At 42.3% G+C, this 19274-nt stretch overlaps 2 protein-coding genes across 3 annotated transcripts in view; one reads left to right on the plus strand and one right to left on the minus strand.

Moving 5' to 3' along the window:
* The first annotated feature begins 719 nt into the window (after positions 1-719).
* On the plus strand, positions 720-6616 carry rab20 (RAB20, member RAS oncogene family). Its single transcript, XM_015003164.2, has 2 exons — positions 720-1175; positions 5495-6616. Exons 1-2 carry the CDS (start codon positions 986-988, stop codon positions 6094-6096), a joined length of 792 nt encoding a protein of 263 aa, XP_014858650.1. The 5' UTR covers positions 720-985; the 3' UTR covers positions 6097-6616.
* A 1720-nt stretch (positions 6617-8336) lies between these two features.
* col4a2 (collagen, type IV, alpha 2) overlaps positions 8337-19274 on the minus strand; it is a 54328-nt gene continuing 43390 nt past the window's right edge. Inside the window, exons 24-48 of one of the 2 annotated variants that reach the window (XM_015003105.2) lie at positions 19153-19259; positions 17855-18038; positions 17426-17470; positions 17057-17131; positions 16878-16976; positions 15809-16030; positions 15559-15720; positions 15297-15467; positions 15046-15189; positions 14839-14955; positions 14558-14739; positions 14169-14232; positions 13993-14067; positions 13781-13888; positions 13592-13699; positions 13417-13488; positions 13023-13148; positions 12809-12925; positions 12161-12322; positions 11955-12053; positions 11219-11365; positions 10982-11098; positions 10577-10768; positions 9779-10065; positions 8337-9176 (exon numbers count right to left, since the gene is read on the minus strand). In XM_015003105.2, the coding sequence (XP_014858591.2) occupies positions 8922-9176; positions 9779-10065; positions 10577-10768; positions 10982-11098; positions 11219-11365; positions 11955-12053; positions 12161-12322; positions 12809-12925; positions 13023-13148; positions 13417-13488; positions 13592-13699; positions 13781-13888; positions 13993-14067; positions 14169-14232; positions 14558-14739; positions 14839-14955; positions 15046-15189; positions 15297-15467; positions 15559-15720; positions 15809-16030; positions 16878-16976; positions 17057-17131; positions 17426-17470; positions 17855-18038; positions 19153-19259 (3437 nt within the window). In that variant the 3' untranslated portion in view covers positions 8337-8921. The remainder of the gene's footprint in view (positions 9177-9778; positions 10066-10576; positions 10769-10981; positions 11099-11218; positions 11366-11954; positions 12054-12160; positions 12323-12808; positions 12926-13022; positions 13149-13416; positions 13489-13591; positions 13700-13780; positions 13889-13992; positions 14068-14168; positions 14233-14557; positions 14740-14838; positions 14956-15045; positions 15190-15296; positions 15468-15558; positions 15721-15808; positions 16031-16877; positions 16977-17056; positions 17132-17425; positions 17471-17854; positions 18039-19152; positions 19260-19274) is intronic. The other variant, XM_015003114.2, reaches the window with a different exon arrangement.

Here is a 19274-nt window from a genome sequence, read left to right on the forward strand (position 1 = left end):
CTGTCTGGATCTGGAAGTCCCACAGGATCTTAGCTCGTTCATTCTCCACCACCTTTGGGGGTGTTCCCCACTTCGATCTCGGGGTTTCCAGTCTATATTCTGCACAGATGTTCCTGTACACTATGCCCGCCACTTGGTTATGTCGTTCCATGTACGCTTTCCCTGCCAGCATCTTGCACCCTGCTGTTATGTGCTGGACTGTCTCAGGGGCCTCCTTGCACAATCTACACCTTGGGTCTTGTCTGGTGTGGTAGATCTGAGCCTCTATTGCTCTGGTGTTTAGGGCCTGATCCTGGGCGGCCAGGATGAGGGCGTTTATATATATATATAATATCTAATTATTAGTATTATTAATGTTTCTGGTACTTCACCGACTCCCAAGGTGCCTGCTAAGGTCTACTAAAAGTTGTTTCCTAGAACTTCACGTGTTCCTGAAATATGCTTGACTGTCACATTGGTCGTATATGACATCTGATGAATAATTTTTCAGTTTTGTAATGTCATCACCCCAAAAACGCAAAGCAGTTGTCACCTTCTGTGTGATTTAAAACCTATTGTATTTCTATAACGTCCTGCAGTTTAAATGAATACTTTATTACTTGACTGCAGTCATATTGTTAGTGTACAAGGTATTAAAAACAATAAGAAAATCACCACTGGATGGTAGCTTTAAAAGACGCCGGATTCTGTTAATTGAGCCTGTAAGACAGTACCGTGGGAGAAAAAACTCCTCCTCGCTCTTTGGTTCCCCACCTCCTTCCTGTTTCACCTCAGTTACTTTTTTGAAGTTCAGACTCACTCAGCAGGAATGTGCTGAAGTGTAACTGTCACACTGAAGAAGAAACATCTTTTATTTTTATTCATAAAATGCTTTTCGTTGCAGAAATTCGGTACTTTCGTGCGGTTATTTTCCTGAGTTAGACCGCGTCTCCTCGTCGGAGTTTGAAAATAAATAGATAACACTTGTAGACTGAAGACCATCACCATGCCCGACCTGTCGAAGATGAAGAAGCCCGACGTGAAGCTTGTTTTCCTGGGCGACATGAACGTGGGGAAGACGTCGCTGCTCCACAGATACATGGAGAGGAAGTTCAAAGACACCATTAGCACCGTCGGAGGGGCTTTTTTCCTCAAACAGTGGGGACCGTACAACATATCAATCTGGGACACAGCTGGTAATACATCCGCTTGTTTTTTTTGTTTTTTTTTCACGTGGCTAGTTTTTGTGTGTGCTTCATTATCAATGCTTACCTGAGGAGACATGCTGTCGCCACCCGAGGCAATCAGCAGCATGTGACCGCTCAGTGATCACAGCCAGGCGGCCTGCTTCATGGGAACCGTGGCCTGGAAGCTTTCCCCCTGGCTGTTAGGAACAACCAGAGCTGCTCATGCAAAGCCTTGCACAATCCAATCTTTTCAGGTCAGACAGGAGGAAAACAATCCGATAATCCAACACAATGAGCTCCAGCCAGCCAGATACCAGCTTTCTCTCACACACACAAGAATAAAGATTAGGTTTTATTGCATGTTTGAGTAGATAGATGGGCTTTTCTATCTATCAAAGTTGCACCGTGATAGATTCTCAAGCTGTAACTTTGAGTAAAGAAAATATCATTTTAAATCATTACAATATTTACTTTTAACACTTTATCTGTTATTTTAAACGTCCCCAACTATTTCTACCCCAAACAGCACTGCCATATAAAAAGTTTTATTAGATTCCACACCATTTCTGTCCATGTTTTTCAACTGAAAACCTTTCCAAATAGCCACATTTTACAGGGAAAGTGTAATATCCGTATTTTACCCATATGACAGGTATTGTGTACAACAGGTGGGGGAAAGAGTGGTGCTGTTACCAGAGAAACTTTGGATCATTTATGCACTTTCTCTGGTAAAGACTTTAAATCATAGATGTGGTGTGACAAAACGTTTCATCGGTTCTGAGAGTTTGATGTGCCAGTAAGTGTCTGAACTAATTCAGCTTGAGTTTGTAGTAAAGGTGTTTTCCAGACCATCACTTAACACAAAATGCAAGTTCAGGTTGTCTGTTGCGTCAAAAAAAAAGAGTTTACAGTCATTCGTAGTCTCTGATATGCTGATATAAATAGTTTTGTTTTTATCATTACTCGAGACTTTTTTTTTTAGTTTCTGCTTTGTCACAACTTCGTCTTTTGGTTTGATACTTGGAGTCAAAAGTTACTGATACATGTTTTATTTTGGTGAACTCTTTACATCCTGCTTCATCCAAAGTCAAATATGTGTTATCATGATGTAGCACAATTGTTTCTCTTCTTTTTTTATTAGTTGCTTCTTTTTTTTTTGGTCAGAATGCTAATCAGTCATACTACTCGTGAAGTAATTTCAGTCCTTCCTGCTTGATGTGTACTAGAATCACTGTTTTGCCCGTCATGTGCTGTGTTGCTCAATGTTGTAGTAATGTGACCCAGTCAAAGCATTTTCCATCGCTGTGTGGGTTCGCATCTGTTCACATACTCCCCCATCTGCTTTTAATTCAACAATTGTTGGTGCCTTTTGAAGGAGAGCCTTCAGAAATTGATGACCTCTATCTGCTTTTAATGCATGAAAAATCTGAACACTTTTCAGTTGGTCTAAGATGTTTCATCAGTTTGGGTATGATCAAAGCCGAGCTTGATTTGTCCGGAAGCAAATCCGTCAGTCTGCTTCCGGACTGACGGATTTCATTGAAATGTGGTTATGATGTGTTGTGTTTTGACTCTACAGCTCCGGTGGTAGAGTGCAACCATATGTGGTCTCTGATAGTTGGTTTATTTTCAGATAACATTTTGTGGAAGGTCGGACAAAAACATTCGGAAATACAGAGTTCACATTGTCAGCAAAGCATCACTGATCTTATGTTTGCTATTTCACCGTCACAGTCAGCTGAGCATCATATCTTGGCAGACAATGAAGAAAAGTAGGGCTGCACCGATAAATCAGCCTTGATTTCCTTAATTTTTTAATTTTATTTGTGATAGTAGATCAGCTGATACTTGCATGTGAAACTGTTTTTATCTACCGTCGCAAAGGTGTGAAAATCAACCAAGCTTCTATTAAACACCTGCATAACTTTCCTTTACAGTAAGAAAGTGTGAGGGTTGATGAAGACTACAACTACTGTAGATCTTTATCTAGGACCTAAAACACTTGTGATTTATGAAGAGACCATTCCGGCTTTTTCTTTCTTTTTTTAAGGTTTTATCGGCTTTTATTCACCTTGTCCTCTTGCCTTGACCTGGATATTGCTACTTCATGATAATCTCAGAATGGCATTCCAGTGTTGTGTAAATATGATTAATAGAAAACCATTCTTGCTTTAGTTGAGCTAGTGAGCCACAGAGATAAGGGACAAACTGGCCTTGTCACCATTGAGCCATTTCCTGCCTGTGTCCCTTCAGTCTGTGACCTCTGTGGTCCCACGCTGCGTCTGTCCACACAACATGGCCGGGAAATGCCAGATCAGCGCTATTGAATCACCGTTTAGTAAAGCTATTGTTGCATATCCATCAGCACCGACCACAGAGCTGTGGAAGCAGAAGCAGCAGTCGGAGGGGTCATGGTGGATTTTGGACGGCCGTCAGTCACATTGCACCCGGCGACATTTACCCCTTTTCTTTTTTCAGTTCAAGTGTTTTAAAAAGAAACTCGACCCAGTTCCTCTTCAGTCACATGATGAGTCGTGGCTCTCCCTGCTCCATCCTGTCTTTTCCAAAATTTCACACACACAGCAGTATTTCCACAAATACGACACACTTCTCTTGGTCATAAAGCTGACAGTTTAAAAAAAAAAAAAAAAATCCCAAATGTGTTATGTTGAATTTGTAGGTAGAAAATTGGCTTCATTTCAGATTTTAGTGAATGCGGTGTCACTGGCACAACTTCACCTCTGTCCAGATGAAATGTTGGCTGGTTAGCAGTATCAAGGTAAACCAAGGCCACTAACATTTACCATCATAAACTTTCCATGATGCCAGAGCAACATGGTTTTTTTTCCTTGTTTTTTGGGGGGTCAAGTATGATGCATAGTTTCTAACTTGTTTATTTGCTTGGATTTCAGTTCAAATGAAGCCAAACTGAGAAACGATCCATGTTTATTCAACTGCAGTGGACACACGTCTATTTGGAGTTCAGTATTTGTAAATTTTTTTTGGTGAAACAGAACTCCAAATTGTTTCTGGAAACTCCCTTCTCTGTAGATAGTTTTTGTAAGGCATACCTATGATACTGGACAGGAAATCCTGCTTGGCAAGCTGAAATACCTAGATACTTCACTTCTTTTTGGCTGGTCTTTATTCATGAGCACCATTTATTTTCCTTACTGCTGATTGGCTGTAATGCCAAGAGCGAAAATAAGGAAAACTGCAGCTATTAGCTTTTGCTACTGTGCTAAGACTGTTTCCACTGTGTGCATTAATTCATAATAAAGGTATATTTGGTGTTTGAACTATTAAAATTGGCAGTTGTAAGGATATCTTAAGTATTTGCTGATTTTAGCTATTCGCAGGCGGCTGAGGTTCTCCAAGTCCTGCAAATACCGGGGCTTCACTGTGCAGGGTTATTTTTGTCCAAAAATATGTGACTGATTACTACTCTATTGTTTAAACCCCATTTGTTGTAGCTGGGCATATTGAATTACGAAACAACTAAATGAAATGTTCCCAGTGAAACGTGTTTCTACACACAATGTTCCCCTTCACGTCCCGACTACAAAGCTTTGTTTTGTTTTTAAGCTGCTGACTGTTTTGCATAAAACACTCTTTGTCTTTCTACTACACTGCTTGTAAAAAGTGTTATAGGTTTGAGGGGTTAACATTGAAAGAAAGCTAGATTTCTGCTGAAGCAGCTCAAGCATCTTCTGTTTGAAAGGCCTTCGGTCAATCCCTTTTTCTTCTCTTGCTAAGATTCTTCAGTTTCCCTCAGGAAAAAAGACAAATTGCCAGGTCTGCGTGGCCTGACAAAGACTTCACAGTTTTTTCTTCAAATAAAGTGCTGCAGATGGTTTTTCCCGGACTGTTTACACCAAACAAATTGATCCACATGGAGGAACAAGGACTCGATTGTCTAGCAAAATACACTACTTAAAGTGAAACCTGTTTGCAGTATTATATCCAAACTAATCCAACAGTTGTTCAAAATGCCTTAATATTCTTGGATATTTCAATTTTGACTGCTAAAGAAAGTCTATGAACACTTTGTAGTAGGATTGGTTTTCAATGCTAGTTGGGTCGATGAATGGAGCTAAATACAGGACAATACTAGAAGAAAACCTGATGGAAACCTCAAAAGACTCGCTACACTTGAATGGGATGTTTTCTATGACAGGATATATTCATATTAAAATGGTCCAGCCAAAGTCCAAACCTAAATGTGATTGAGAATCGGTAACTGGATTTCCGATTCTCTGTTCAGATGCTCTTGATCCAGTCTGACTGAGGTAACGTTGGTAAAGCGGTAACTTTTCCCGTCTTTCCAGGTCGGGAGCAGTTCCACGGTCTGGGCTCCATGTACTGCCGAGGAGCAGCCGCCATCATCCTGACCTACGACGTCACTAACTGGCAGAGCCTCGTTGAGCTGGAGGAGCGCTTCCTGTCTCTCACCGATACCGCCAACCACGACTGCATCTACGCCTTGGTGGGAAACAAGGCCGACCTGACTGACTCCAAAGCCCACCTTTGCCAGGACTCGGACGGACTCCCCGAGGACCGAACCGAGTGCGAGGAGGCGAGGACAGAACCACACGTGTTGTCCGCCTCTCCCACTCCTCCCGCGTCCCCCACGTCCCTCTCCGATATGCTGCTTCACAAGCAGGTGGCGCGGGAGGACGCGGTGGCCCTTTACGGGAGAATACTGCGATACAAAGGCCTGGACGAGAAGAGCAGCCTCCCGGCAGACAAGATGTGCTTCGAGACGAGCGCCAAGACCGGGTACAACGTGGACGTCCTGTTTGAGACGCTGTTCGATCTGGCGGTGCCCGCCATCCTGAGGAAGAGACAAGAGAACCAGGCGTCTCCGACCGTAGACCTGGAGGACTGGAGGCAGGTCAGCGGGAAGCGGGGCAAATCCAGCTGCTGTTAGAGATCTGAAGCACCAACGAGGCTCCCAGCTGCAGACTCGTTTTTAATCAGTCACCATGTTTGACTGAGCATTAAATCCACACTGTGACGGTACTGTTTTGCGTTTGCCTTGACTGTGACTCGATAGCAAACACATTTCCCAATGATGTGAAGATGTATATGACTGTAGATTCAGTTTGGGCAGAGACATTTTAATAGGAAGGGAAATAGACTTCCTAGTTTAATAACTCAAACTATGGTTTAATATTCCAAAGATGTGCCTGTGGCCCAAAAAAACACATTAAGAAAAGAAAGTAAATTACTGCTGTAAATGTTTTACTATGTACTGCCACTAAATGAACTGCACTAATCATTCATTTCACTTTTTATTATACAATCTTGATCACATTTCACTTTAACCATTTTTAAAATTTTTTTTATAAATATTGATGTTTGTCTTTATATTTGAATGATGAAAATATAAGTGTTTAATTTTTTAAAATATAATTTTATATAAAATGTAATAAAGAAATTTATTTTCAGGTTTGTCTTCATTCTTGGATATGTAACTTCATCAGAAGAATGAAAATATTGAATCAAATGACATTGTATTCATGTGAATTTGACCTTTTTATTTGTTTTAGTTTTCGAGCTGAAGTAGAGCATTTGACCCACTTTAGAGACTCTGCTTTAGCTCTCTGACCTTTGACCCCTTTTATGGTCTGTCATGTTTGCTTTACTTGGCACAGCTATATTAGACGTGAAGAGGTGAATGACCGCATCATGGATACCATCAGATTTGATCTTTAGTGGTGCCCAGGAGTCTCAAAGTGTCTCATTTCTCTATTCTCTTTGTCCAGCTAGCTAGACATGCTTCCTTTTTTTTAAACTACAGTGGATGAACAGTTTTCCTGTAATGATACTTTATCTGCCACTAGCACAATAAGCAGCTCGTACACAAGTGTGATTGACAGCATTAAGACACTCCTCCTGGAGATGTTAACAAACTTAAGTCTTGACCCAAGAAACTGGCTCAGCTGCTATGTGTAAACACCATCTACAGTGTAATGTTTCTCTCAACCAAGTGTTAAAATCTGATTCTATTTAAAACAGCTTTTATGCTCTACCGTCAGTAGTAGTTTGAATCCAGTAAATAGTATCTGCCAGCAAGAAACCACTCCCATCATTTTAGGTGGATGGATTATAATCTGACCCAAATAGGGGTCAGAACCAAAATAAAATGAAATGGAATAAACTTTTCTTAAATAATATGCAACTGAATTAAATGGGTTGAGAGTTGAGCACTTAGCAAATTCATAAGAAAATAAAATGCTGTGAAGAAGTATTTGCTTTGGGACAGGCGTCTACCCCCAAACATGGTGTTGGCAGTGTGGTTATAACCTGGATGACTTAGAAAGACTGATGGAACCATAAATCCTGCTTTCTGTCAGACAATCTGGAAGTATAATGTCCAGCTGTCAATTCATAACCTTAGATTTAGCACAGTTGTGTTATGCAGTTGGACACTGATCCAATGCACGTGAGTGAACCCGCCTTTGAATGGGTAGAAAGCAAAAGAAAACAAGTTGCAGACGGTTTACAGAAAATCTGGACTTAAATTTGAAGTGATGGAGTGTGAGCACTCTTGTGCAAAAGTCCTTCAATATGGCAGAATTAAAACTATCATGCAGAACATTTTGGCACTCCAGTTAAAATTGTAGCACAAAGGTTTACAGGGCTGAGGCTTTTTCACATAAGTTCAGGTTGATTTGAATAGCAGTTTTTCCTCAATACAGGAAATAATCTTTTGAAAACTGTTTTGCTTTTATTCAGATAATCTTTGTCTTGTTTGTTGACAAAAAAAATGCAGGAACACAATTTGTGAAGGAGCAAACTGTGTTGTTGCAGAACACAGCAACAACAAATTAAAAGCAAATCCCCCATAATTTGCGAAAAATAATTACAAGGTGGTTTTGCAAGTAGGAAATGGAAGTAGGTATTCTATTGTGGCACTCATTTTCTGCAATTAGTTACTCAAAATTATAATATCTCAATTTAAATTTAGGAGAAATATCAGTAGCTTACAGAAAAAAAACTAAAAATGTTCACGACTCGCATGCAAATACTAGCAAAATCTGCTAAGTCTTGAATGATGGAGTTTGTCCTGTCCTGACATGTTTTAGTTAGGTCTGGTTTCTTAGAAGCAAAATATGAGTGCTGTAAAATATTTTCTAACATACTATGCATTGAAACGCCTAGAAAGAGGGTCAAATTTATTTTATTTAAATGTCTAAACAGAGTCAGTGCATTTTGTGAACATATGAAAAACAGATGAGCTAACAGTAGTTGATACATGCATTTAAAAAAAAGAGCACAGGTTGCTGTAAATATAGAAAAATAAGCTTTGTACAGGCAAATAAAATGATGCAGGATATGTAAAAAAAAAATAGACCCTCAGCTGGCTGGGAGGCAGTGTTAGTGGCTTCAAGGTGGGGCTGCTGTAGCTCAGCCACAGAAATACGCAGTTAAACAGAAGCATCTTTGGTTCAGCTGTACTTTGTGGTCTTTGATGGTTAACAATGTGTCATAATAACTGAGGTAATAAGTTATAAAGTAAAGCACCAAGTCAAATTTAACACACAAAATTACAGATAAACATACAGTTGTTCCATGATGCAGTTGTTCTTATTTTATGGCTTTCCTTGCTGTATCTACAGTGCACATTAAAGCTCAAAGAATTGCACAGTCATTGCACATCTGAGCTCTGCGGCTTGCGAGAAAGTTACTCGTTGGCATCGACTCAGGTAAGAACTTCAGGTCCGCCTGTCGGCGCTGCGGCAGAGTTCCTCAAAGGTTCTTCATGCAGACCTGACAGCGGCTGATGCGTGAGAGGAGCTGGCCCGCCTTTAGCGTCTCTGATGACGGCTGAGTATGGAACGACTGGTCTATGGATGTCAGCCAGAAGCTGTGCTTGTTAGCAAAGTAGTGGCATGTGCCCTTGGCTCCGTTACACTCAATGAAAGGCGTTGTGCGGAAGTCCTCCAGGCAGGAGCCGGGCGATGACAGGGACTGACCGCCGCCTTCGTTTCCTGCTGCCGTATGCTGCGGGAAAGAAAGGTGAGAGTGCCTTCCAGTGAGACAGAGGTGGAAATAAAAAGGTAATCTAGTGTTGCAACATGGGGTGTCATTTTGTAATCCACAAAAACTACCACTGCACATCATCCTGAACATGTTATTTCTACTTGAATACTTTTCTTCAGCAGTTACAGCGACGCTTGTTTACGTTTTTAGATAATGGATGGAGCTAAATACGAGACAATCCTGGAAGAAAATCTATTAGAGGTTGCAAAAGACTTGAGACTGCTGCAGAGGTTCACCCGTCAGATGCACAGCAATGCTAAACATACAGCCTGAGTCAACGTTCTGGTGTAAATCCAAAGGAGAGTCTTGTAAGCACTTGTAAACTGATGTTGATGACTCTCTGTCCGTTCACTCTGAGGTCGCGGAACTTTGCAAAAATATCAGCTTCTACATGAAAATAATGTCTTTCACCTAACAAAGATAGCATCACAGTTTTGTGTGATGCTATCTCACATGAAGCTGTTGCAAAAGACACCAAAGAAGATGTGAAGATGATTTTGCAACACAATGTAAATGAACTGAAGTCAGGAGCTTTTATTTTTCCACCCAAAACAGAAACTCACCATAAGGAAGGAGTAGCCAATCCACAGGCTCCTCCAGCCCACGGGACACTGTGGGATGGTGATGTCCTGACTGTGAACTGCAATAGCGACTGACGGAGCCTCGCAAACCGAGCAACGGCTGATGTACGGCTGGATTTCTTTTTCTTCCACAGGCATCATGGGGAGGGGAGCAGTGGTTGACAGCCAGTAGGACTTATCGTTTCTGCTGGCGTAGTAGCAAATGTCCCCAGGGTTGCAGTACAGAAAGGGCATGGTGCTGAACCGTGGGAGACAGGAACCAGCCAAACCTGTTGGGAACAAACATCGGAAAAGTGAGTTTAAAGAGTAAATGGCTTAAAGTTTTTTTTTTTTCCCCTGCCATGTCTCCTGCTTCACCTCTCAAGTATTTTGAGTTTTCAAAGAAGCAAGATCCGGTGGAAAATTAAGTAGAATAGAATTCACGAGAATTTTCTCAGAGGTTCTCCGATTTTTATCGTTTTTTTGGCAAACCTTGAAATGCAAAATTAATTCTGCCTCTTTGAAAACCCAATTTCCCTTAGGAGCAAAATTAAATGACTTAATTAGAAATCCTCAAAGCAACTGAATCCGACTGGGAAGATCAGAGGACAAGTGCTGGGAAGGATTCAGTCCCGGCAAAGGACACAAATAACAGATAAAGCAGGAGGTTTCTGAGACTTTGTAGGTTTCATCTTCTGCTTTTAGAAGACCTTTTATGACAAGATAGTACGATTAATGTTAGCAAAACCAGCAACATCATCTAATGCTAAGAGAAGAGTCAACTTATTCACACTGGCTCACCAAGGTCCTGGTTGTGGGCCTTCTCTTGGCCCTCCAGGTACAGCAGACTGTAACCATCCCACAGTTTAGACATTCCCACCGGACACATTGGCGTCTGGTCTGACTGACTGTGTTTCACCAGCAGGTAGCCCACGCTGATACTGCGGCCCGCCATGCCAGGTAATCCTGGGCCGCCGGGCCTGCCTCTTTGTCCTTTTGGGGAATCATGGATTCAGTTAGCCATCTGTTGTTGTCATTGGGTTCGATTTATATCTATTTTACTAAGACAAGTTTTCAACAAAGACAATATTTGAACCTTCAAAATTGCTTGTTTTATTTTTTTGTCTTAACCCCCATTTACTTTAAATCTTTTAATCCAGGATTATAACCCTAATCCCAAATTGCCCCGCAGTGTGAGAGACGTACCTTCCATGCCTTGAAGACCAGGGTGCCCCACATTGCCCACCTCGCCGCGGTAACCTGGCACTCCTGGAGTACCACCAATCCCAGGCATGCCTTTAACTCCAACAGGTCCCATGAACCCTGTTCAGAAACAGAATGAATCTGTCGCAGTGCTTTTCTTGTACTTCGTGTACATTACCAATGAAATACTTTTATACTCTTTTGGTAAAAATGGGTTGGTATGAAAAATTGTAAACTAACCTGGGCCTCCAGGTGGGCCTCGAGGTCCCGGCCCCCCTGAAATCCCTTTCGGGCCTTGGATACCCCGCGGTCCTGGAAGGCCTCTTTCTCCTGGGATTGTAATGGAAGGTGGAAGACGGCCCTGGCTGCCAGGCGCTCCAGGAAAACCTGTGGGGTCGATTGCTTGTTCAGTGTCTCAGGGTGAAGTAGCTGCACTTCACATATTCTTGTGATTTTTACAAAGTCCAGTTCGACCAGTTTGACATTTTGTGGCTTTCATTATTGTGTTAAACCAAGCATTTTAATTTTTAAACTACAGATGGTAAAAAGAAGTTCTGTATCCCTCAGAAAAGTGAAAAAGCCTAACACTAAACAGAAAACTGCTCATCAGATATTAACTTCAGATTTTGTAGTTAGCTGTACTGCCTTTATCTTGCCTAGATTGTGCACAAAACATCACAGAGTTTGCCCTACCATTAAAAAGACATGCAAATCAGCAATAAGAGTCTGTTTTGAATATCTTTTTGAGCATCAAGACGGAATAGCGTCCTGGGTGGTTAGCCTTATCATCCATATCAAAACCTGTCATAGACTAAAGAAGTGGTACGAGAAATCGTTTTTCAGGTATACATAAGACAAATAATTGCAGAGTGTTTGATTGAATATACAAAAACACAAGCAAACTAAAGAGCCTTGTGACAAACATCCATCTTTACTAGTCCAATGGTTGCCAGTTTATTAGGAGCCCATATCTGACCTGGCAATCCAGTGTCTCCTTTCGGGCCCACTGGTCCTCTCTCTCCCTGTAAGCCAGTCTGTCCAGGAATTCCCATGTGACCTTGGTCTCCCTTTGGTCCTGTTAAAAAATACACACATATACATATATAAATAAGAAGAAACAACATAGAGACCTACTGGAATCACAAGGTCTGGTCAAAGATGTTTTCTTGACATCTCTCTTACCTTTCTTCCCAGAGATTCCATCAGGGCCCCTGTAGCCTGCTGGACCTGAATCTCCTCGAGATCCTCTCGTACCAGTGGGGCCGGGGAACCCATTTTCGCCTGGTACGCCTTTCTCTCCTGGGAAAGCATCCAGTCCAGGCGATCCGCTTGCTCCGGGATAACCTGGGAAACAGCAATTCAAATGAATGAAAGTATAAAGAAATAACTCTTGGTGACTTCTAATGTTAGAATAGAAAAAAAACAGAAGGATGGGAGGAGTATTATTTTTTAGCATACAGAAAAAAAACAATGCAGTTTTCTAATATTAAGGTTATTTCTAGTCAACCACTTAATTCTCCAAACATCAAAAACTATTGTTTTCAAGTGAAGAGAGTGAGATATTTAACCCAAATAATTGGAACTACTGATTCTGTTCAGGAAAACCTGTAGCAAACCTTTACCTCAATATGGAAATAAGAAACTGAAAAATACTTCAATAAAATAATAATAAACATTTAAAATACAGTACTACAACTAATCATGATAGTACACGCAAAAGTATTCCACTGCCAGTTATACTGGGGATTTTGTTTACAGCTATCAATAAAGCCCAATTAATAAAGTGCTTAAGAAAGAAAAGAGATTCAGAAATGTTGCTTTCTGACAAACCTTGGGATCCTCGAGGTCCTGGGAAGCCAGGATCCCCCCTCTTTCCCGCTATGTCTGGGGTCCCACTTGGTCCCTGAAGGCCACGTAATCCTGGCAGTCCAGGTTGGCCATAGTCGCCTGAATAAATGAAACATTGTGTCAAGCTTTATGCAAGTGAAGCCCCACAGAAACGTGCCCATGTAGCATGTGCAGCAGGTAAAAGTCTTCGGCTCACCCAGATTTCCCTGGAAGCCTTTCAGTCCTGATGGACCTGGAGAACCTGGCTGGCTGTTGGGAATACCGCTTTCTCCTTTCCTTCCTTTAACTCCAGTTTCTCCAGCAGGTCCAACAATGTCCAGACCTGATGTGACCAAAAAAGAGCACTCTTTAAAAAGACAAAGATCTTCCATGCGGGGAGGGGAGGGATTGAGGACAAAAACTTAAAATGTTTACAAAGCTCAAATATGTCAGTTTTAAAACTTTTTCAGATGAAAATCTAAAAGATGTGCTTTACATTTACATCCAGCCCCCGCTACTCTGATAAACTAATACAATTCAGTGCAACAAATTTTCTTCACATTTCACTTTAAAAGTAATTTCAGTTTCTTTGCGGTTGTTAGGTTTGTTACCTGGTGTTCCTGAGACACCCTTCTGTCCTTTCAGTCCATGTAATCCATAAAGACCCGGTAGGCCGGGGTAACCTGCACACATTTAAAATACATTTTATAAAAAAAATAATAATTTAAAAAATTGCAGCGCGTATTTCAGATAAATGACAAAAGTGTATCGGCCCTTTTGCTTTACCTTTATTTCCAGAGAAGCCAGGAATGCCTGGTATCCCATCTTTCCCGGGAATTCCAGGAAAACCCTTTTGACCTTGGTTCCCCGGAGTTCCTCTCTGCCCATCCAACCCTGGAAAATAACCAGAATCCCGTCAATTGAGTATAAATCTGTGAAAATGTGTAATGAACGGGGTAAAGGTAGTATTTTTACCTGGGAATCCTTCTATTCCCAGATGCCCGGCTTCTCCCTTTACCCCTTTAATACCGTCAAATCCGGTTATGCCACGGTCCCCGATTGGTCCAGGTAGACCTTTCAGACCTATGGGAGAAATATCAAACCTTTCAAGTCAGCCACTCCCAGATTACCAGCGACGATTGGCTCCAGTGAAGAAGAAGCCACACGAGTGTGAGGTCAGTTTGTACCTGGTTCTCCTGCAAATCCATCCTCTCCTCTCAATCCTGGAGATCCTGGAAGGTCCACTTGAATGCCCTTGTCACCTGTCATATTTTACTGTACTTAATAACAGAGTGCAACTTCCACATATTTACATCATGCCGGGGTTAAGTGGCAGTTCAGTGGTTAAAATAGATTATTTCACCTTTTCCTCCTTTCTTTCCTTGCACTCCTGTCTGACCGTAGCCACCAGGGCTTCCTTTGCCCCCCTGAAAGAAAAATAAAAGAAAATTGTGCAAAATTGGGTCAACACATTACATTCACAGGGAAGGACTTATTTAAGTAAGGTGACAAATGTGGTTACTTTAAAAAGATTTTGAATTGATCTGAGGTTTATATTTTACCTCTGTGTAATATACCTATTATAATACGGTGGCTCTCAAATATACACACATCAGTGGAAAAACACCCTGATTCTCTAAGAAAATAATTAATCCCATTGGACAGCCAAGTTGAATTATTTGGATGCAAAGCATCACTTCCTATGCTGCTGCACCTCCTAAGCAAGCACGTTGCCATGGTAACTTTGCTCACCTTGTCACCATGCATTCCGCCAAAGCCTTGAATGCCTCTGCTTCCAGGTGTCCCTGGCATTCCCTTAATGCCTGGCAGGCCCTGTGCACCTGGATCCCCATGAACTCCTTTTTCATCGCTGGGGTCCCCTGGAAGACCGTGAGCTCCATCGTAGCCCGGCACACCTTGGTCACCTTTGGTACCTGATGGGGGAAAGAAATTGGATTTATATGAAATGAGAGAGGAGGGAACAGAGACCTAAGAACGGATTAACACTCTGATATGAGATTAAAGATACAGACCTCTTGGTCCGGTAAAACCTGGACTGCCCTGGTGTCCGTGCTCTCCTTTGGCTCCCTTTATGTGGATAAGCATTTTCGGCGACATTACCCCTGGTTTACCTTGCAGACCCTGTTCGCCTGCAAGCAGGGGGAGAGGTTAATGACCAGGGCTATAATAGGTACCAGTTCCATGACAGCAGTGACACCAGTCAATGACTTTGGTCCTACCTCTCTCTCCCTTTGACCCTGCCAGTCCTTTCAGGCCAACTTCTCCAGGCGTTCCAGACCCCCCTTTTAGTCCCTCATAGCCCTTCAGACCAGGATTTCCTGTGACTCCCTCAAAACCATACGTTCCATGACTACCTTTTGTTCCTGAAAAGAAAAAAATGACAGAAAAACAAGATTTTAGCTTAGACAGTTTGACAAATAGTCAAGTTTTTCATGTCACCCACAAACAGTCGACCTTTTAAGGAACTGACCTTTGAGTCCTTGAAGGCCTGGTCGTCCGGTTGCACCTGGTTCTCCAGGGTCACCTGGCGGGCCGCGCTCTCCGATCCCACCATCATCTCCATAAGCACCTGGCATTCCTTTTAATCCTATTGGACCTGGAGGACCTGGGTCACCTCCTGTTCCTCTCTCTCCAGTTCTTCCTAATGAGGAAAAGCAAGTTTGCCAGTAGGAACAGTGAAAAGTCTACTTTGTTTTTTTTTAAGAATATGCCTGTGTGTCTGCTTCTTTAACCTGGCTCTCCAGTTGTCCCTGCCGGACCAGGTGGGCCCGACCTGCCAGGATCCCCGGGGAAACCGTACGTCCCAGCTGGCCCGGGTCTTCCCTCTTCCCCTGGCAGGCCTGGGGCGCCTTTCAGTCCCCTGAAGCCGATCATCCCAGGCATCCCGTCGATTCCTGAAAACATTGGTTGAACAAGAACATTCCAGCAAATATCAAACGCTCCTCACTCCACACTTTGACCAGGTTGAAAAGATCAGCTGACCTGAAATCCCTGGCTGCCCTTGATCTCCAAGTTGGCCCTTTTGCCCTCGCAGGCCAGGTAGTCCTGGGTCGCCTGGAGGGCCAGGCGATGCTCCCATTACTTCTCCGTGAACACCTTTTTCCCCTTGAGATCCGTATCGGCCAGGCATGCCCGGAACACCGGGATTCCCTAGAGAGCCTTTAGTGCCAGGAGTTCCCAAGTCTCCACGGGGACCAGGAAAACCTGCAATGAGAAAAAAGGACATTAAAGACAATTTCATTATAGTAGCAACTCAACAGAATAACTGTGGCAACTCCTTGAAACACTATAGACCTTCAGTGTTCGGGCCTAAAATGTGTGATGTGTTTGAATTCAAACTAAACCCAAAACCTTTCAAACCAACCTGGCCCAAGGTGACAAATAACGCCTTTTTGTCCTAAATACCGGTTGTGGCACTCTTTGTGGTGGCAACATACTTAAGTATATTCAATAAGAGCCAATGAGTCTTTTAAATCTCTGTGGAGGAGTGTTGACCCACTCTTCCTTGCAGAATTGTTTTAACTTAACCACAGTGGATGGTTTTTTCCGCATAAATGACCATTTAAAGGTAAGTTCCAGTTGAATCTGGGCCCACAGGCCAACCCAAAAAAAAATGGAGAAGAGATTCCAACCGGCTACAGGACGAACTCCTACTTCCTGAGCCACAGCCACCACTGATGATTATATGCTATGATGCTCCCATGATATTTTACTGCTGTTCTGGTTTAAAGTTGCCACATGTCAGAGACTGTCTGCGTCCAGATGAATTTGGATCCGATGCTGCTAGCACTCATTGGCTTTTTCTCTCTCTCACTCCTTGCCATTGATTTTCACTCTTTTCGTTTCTCGCATACACAATCACTCCGTTGTTGTACCGAGCCCCCAAAGCCACGAGCCCTGTCTGACATAAGGATAGGCCAGAGCACACGGTCAAGTTTTATAACTCTTTGTTCATCTAAGTCCGGACATCATCTCAGACTCTGATTCTTGCCCAAGCCACCCCTTTTCTGTGCATCAGAGCTTTGCATAATGTCTTTTCATCACTTCTGACCTCGTGGTCCAGGAGTGCCGCCTCTGCCACGCTCTCCTTGTTCTCCTTTCTCTCCACTGACTCCTTCCACACCGGAGAAACCTTTTGGGCCAGGAACTCCTGTTGGATCAAAAGCAGAGCAACGCGTTAGGAAACCATCCGACATACAGGATTTAACACAAGTCAGCCGGTAAGTTTACCTGGAGAACCTGATATTCCACTGATTCCAGGAGGTCCAGGCTGACCAGGAGGACCTGGGATAGGTTCACAATCACCTGAGAGAAAAATGATACGACACACAACCTTGAGGACAATGTCAAAGCGTTTTGATAAAGTGGCTGTTCATGAATAACTGTTTGGGTGCAAGTGATGTTTGACTTCTGCCCAGCGTGAAGTTTTTCCACAATCAAACACTATTATTATTACATTAGCTGCTGATTCCATGAAGTACATATTAAAGTGTAAACACCTCAGTTCTCATGCAGACAAGTTAAATAAGTCAGAGGCAAAGCACAACAGAGGAGCTGCAAAGAAGAGCAACAAATTAAAAACGTTATTATACCAGCTACCTGTCACATCCACCTGTCCTCCAGCTCCATCTGGTATACAGCCGCCTTTCAGTTGAAAAGGAGGGAGAATGAAAGAGAAATGCATTCGGAACAAGAGTTATTCAAAAGCACAAGCTTGGCCTCAAACAAGCTCAGCTGGTTTGAGGGATGCAGCGTTTGCTTTAAGTAGACAGCAGAAGGAAGAGAAGCAAACGGCTGGTCATGCTTCCTTCTTTTTTTTTTTTTTAACCAAAAGCCATTAACGTTCATTCCAAATTCACTGCCTTTGTAATGGATTACGAAAGAGAGCCCTTCGAAAGAGAGGTGAAAATTATATAGAGCAAAAACAGAAAAAAAATAAATAAATAAAAAATCTTCAAACAAAAAATATGCAACTCAAAAATAGGAATGAATATAAGCAAGGAAACCAGGCAGTCAGCTGCTCCTTACCCGGACTTCCAGGCGTTCCCTGAACTCCATCATAGCCTGCGAGGCCGTCATCACCGGGTGGGCCATGCTGTCCTTTGATACCTACAACGCTTTCACCTGGCGTTCCCGCCTCCCCACGAGAACCGGGTCTACCGGGCCATCCGGGGAACCCTTTGTCTCCACGCTCTCCCCTGGGTCCTTCGCCCTGCCAGGGAAAAATGCCAGGTATTTGAATTTTAAAAAATGAGACCATGATAAATCCCTTCTACACCTTTCCCACATATAATGTGACAGATTATGTGCTATTCAAGTGGAAAATGTGCAAATCTCTTATCAAGAAGGGATCTTGACTTAGCAAAACGTTCTCCAAATCGATCAGTTTAAGGGAACGTCTCTTGTCCACATCCCAGTTCACACAAGTCCACAGATTTTCTGTCAAATTTGATTCTGGACTCTGGTGAGATTATTCTAAAGATCTTTTAGTTTTTCTGTCATGAAGACTTTAAAAAAAAAAAATTATTTGGACTTGACCTTACTGTGATGCTGAAAAATAATATTCTTCTTCATCTTCCTGGTTTTAGGTTTTATAACTTCTTCCACGTTGGGACAGTTGTTTTTGTGCGAAATACCTATAGAAATATTGACCTAAAAGGTCAGATTTTATTTAATCAAGCCATAAAAAGTCTTCTCACAAAGTTTTGGGGAAATGGAAGTTTCTGTAGAAGAAAACAGTCCTTCCTTAGTCCGAAATATCTGGCTTTTGGCAGCCTCTCTGACCAGTGTCTGTCTTGTCTGCAGTTTGGACAATATCCCAATTTTTGTAATTTCTTTGTTTCCCCATGTTTCTCCAATAATTAGTGAGCTCTTTCACTGACCCATTGTGTTTAAATATTGGTGGATAAGAACAGCAAACTTCTGCTGGTACAATTGCAGCTTTTCCAGATTTATGAGATCCACTGTAATTGATAGCAGATAGAAACTCAAGCAGATCGAATGCTCAAACTGAATCACAACGTGCTTTAATAAGAGTATCTCAGAGTGTCTGCTGCTTGACAATCCCTGTGCATTTAAAAGATATCATGAAGTAAAATAGCGTGTTTTATAAATGTCAATATCAGCATTCCAAAGACAGAAAGTTAAGCAATATGATAAAGGCCCAAAACCTTTGAGTTCTGCTAGAATCACAAAACTATAAATACTTGGCTTGTATTTATGAAGTACCATGAAAAATCTAATTATATTTCAAAGAAATATAATCCAAATTAGCAAGCTAACCAAATATAAAAAAGAAACATTAAAGACTGCAATGATGGACTCACTGGAGGACCGCGGTTACCAGGGAGACCATGGAGACCATTTGGGCCTGGCGAACCGTGTAATCCTACCACTCCATCAATTCCCGGGTCTCCAGGCTCTCCAGGGGATCCTAAGGGTATCGAGG

This window comes from Poecilia mexicana, unplaced genomic scaffold, assembly GCF_051168715.1.
Source record: "Poecilia mexicana isolate PSO_F unplaced genomic scaffold, ASM5116871v1 scaffold_2, whole genome shotgun sequence".
NCBI lineage: Eukaryota > Metazoa > Chordata > Actinopteri > Cyprinodontiformes > Poeciliidae > Poecilia > Poecilia mexicana.

Excerpts from the sequence above, each read along its gene's own strand:
- rab20 (XM_015003164.2), top strand. The coding sequence starts at position 986 with ATGCCCGACCTGTCGAAGATGAAGAAGCCCGACGTGAAGCTTGTTTTC. Across the intron at positions 1,176-5,494 it reads ATCAATCTGGGACACAGCTG|GTCGGGAGCAGTTCCACGGT; the intron begins GTAATACATCCG and ends CCGTCTTTCCAG.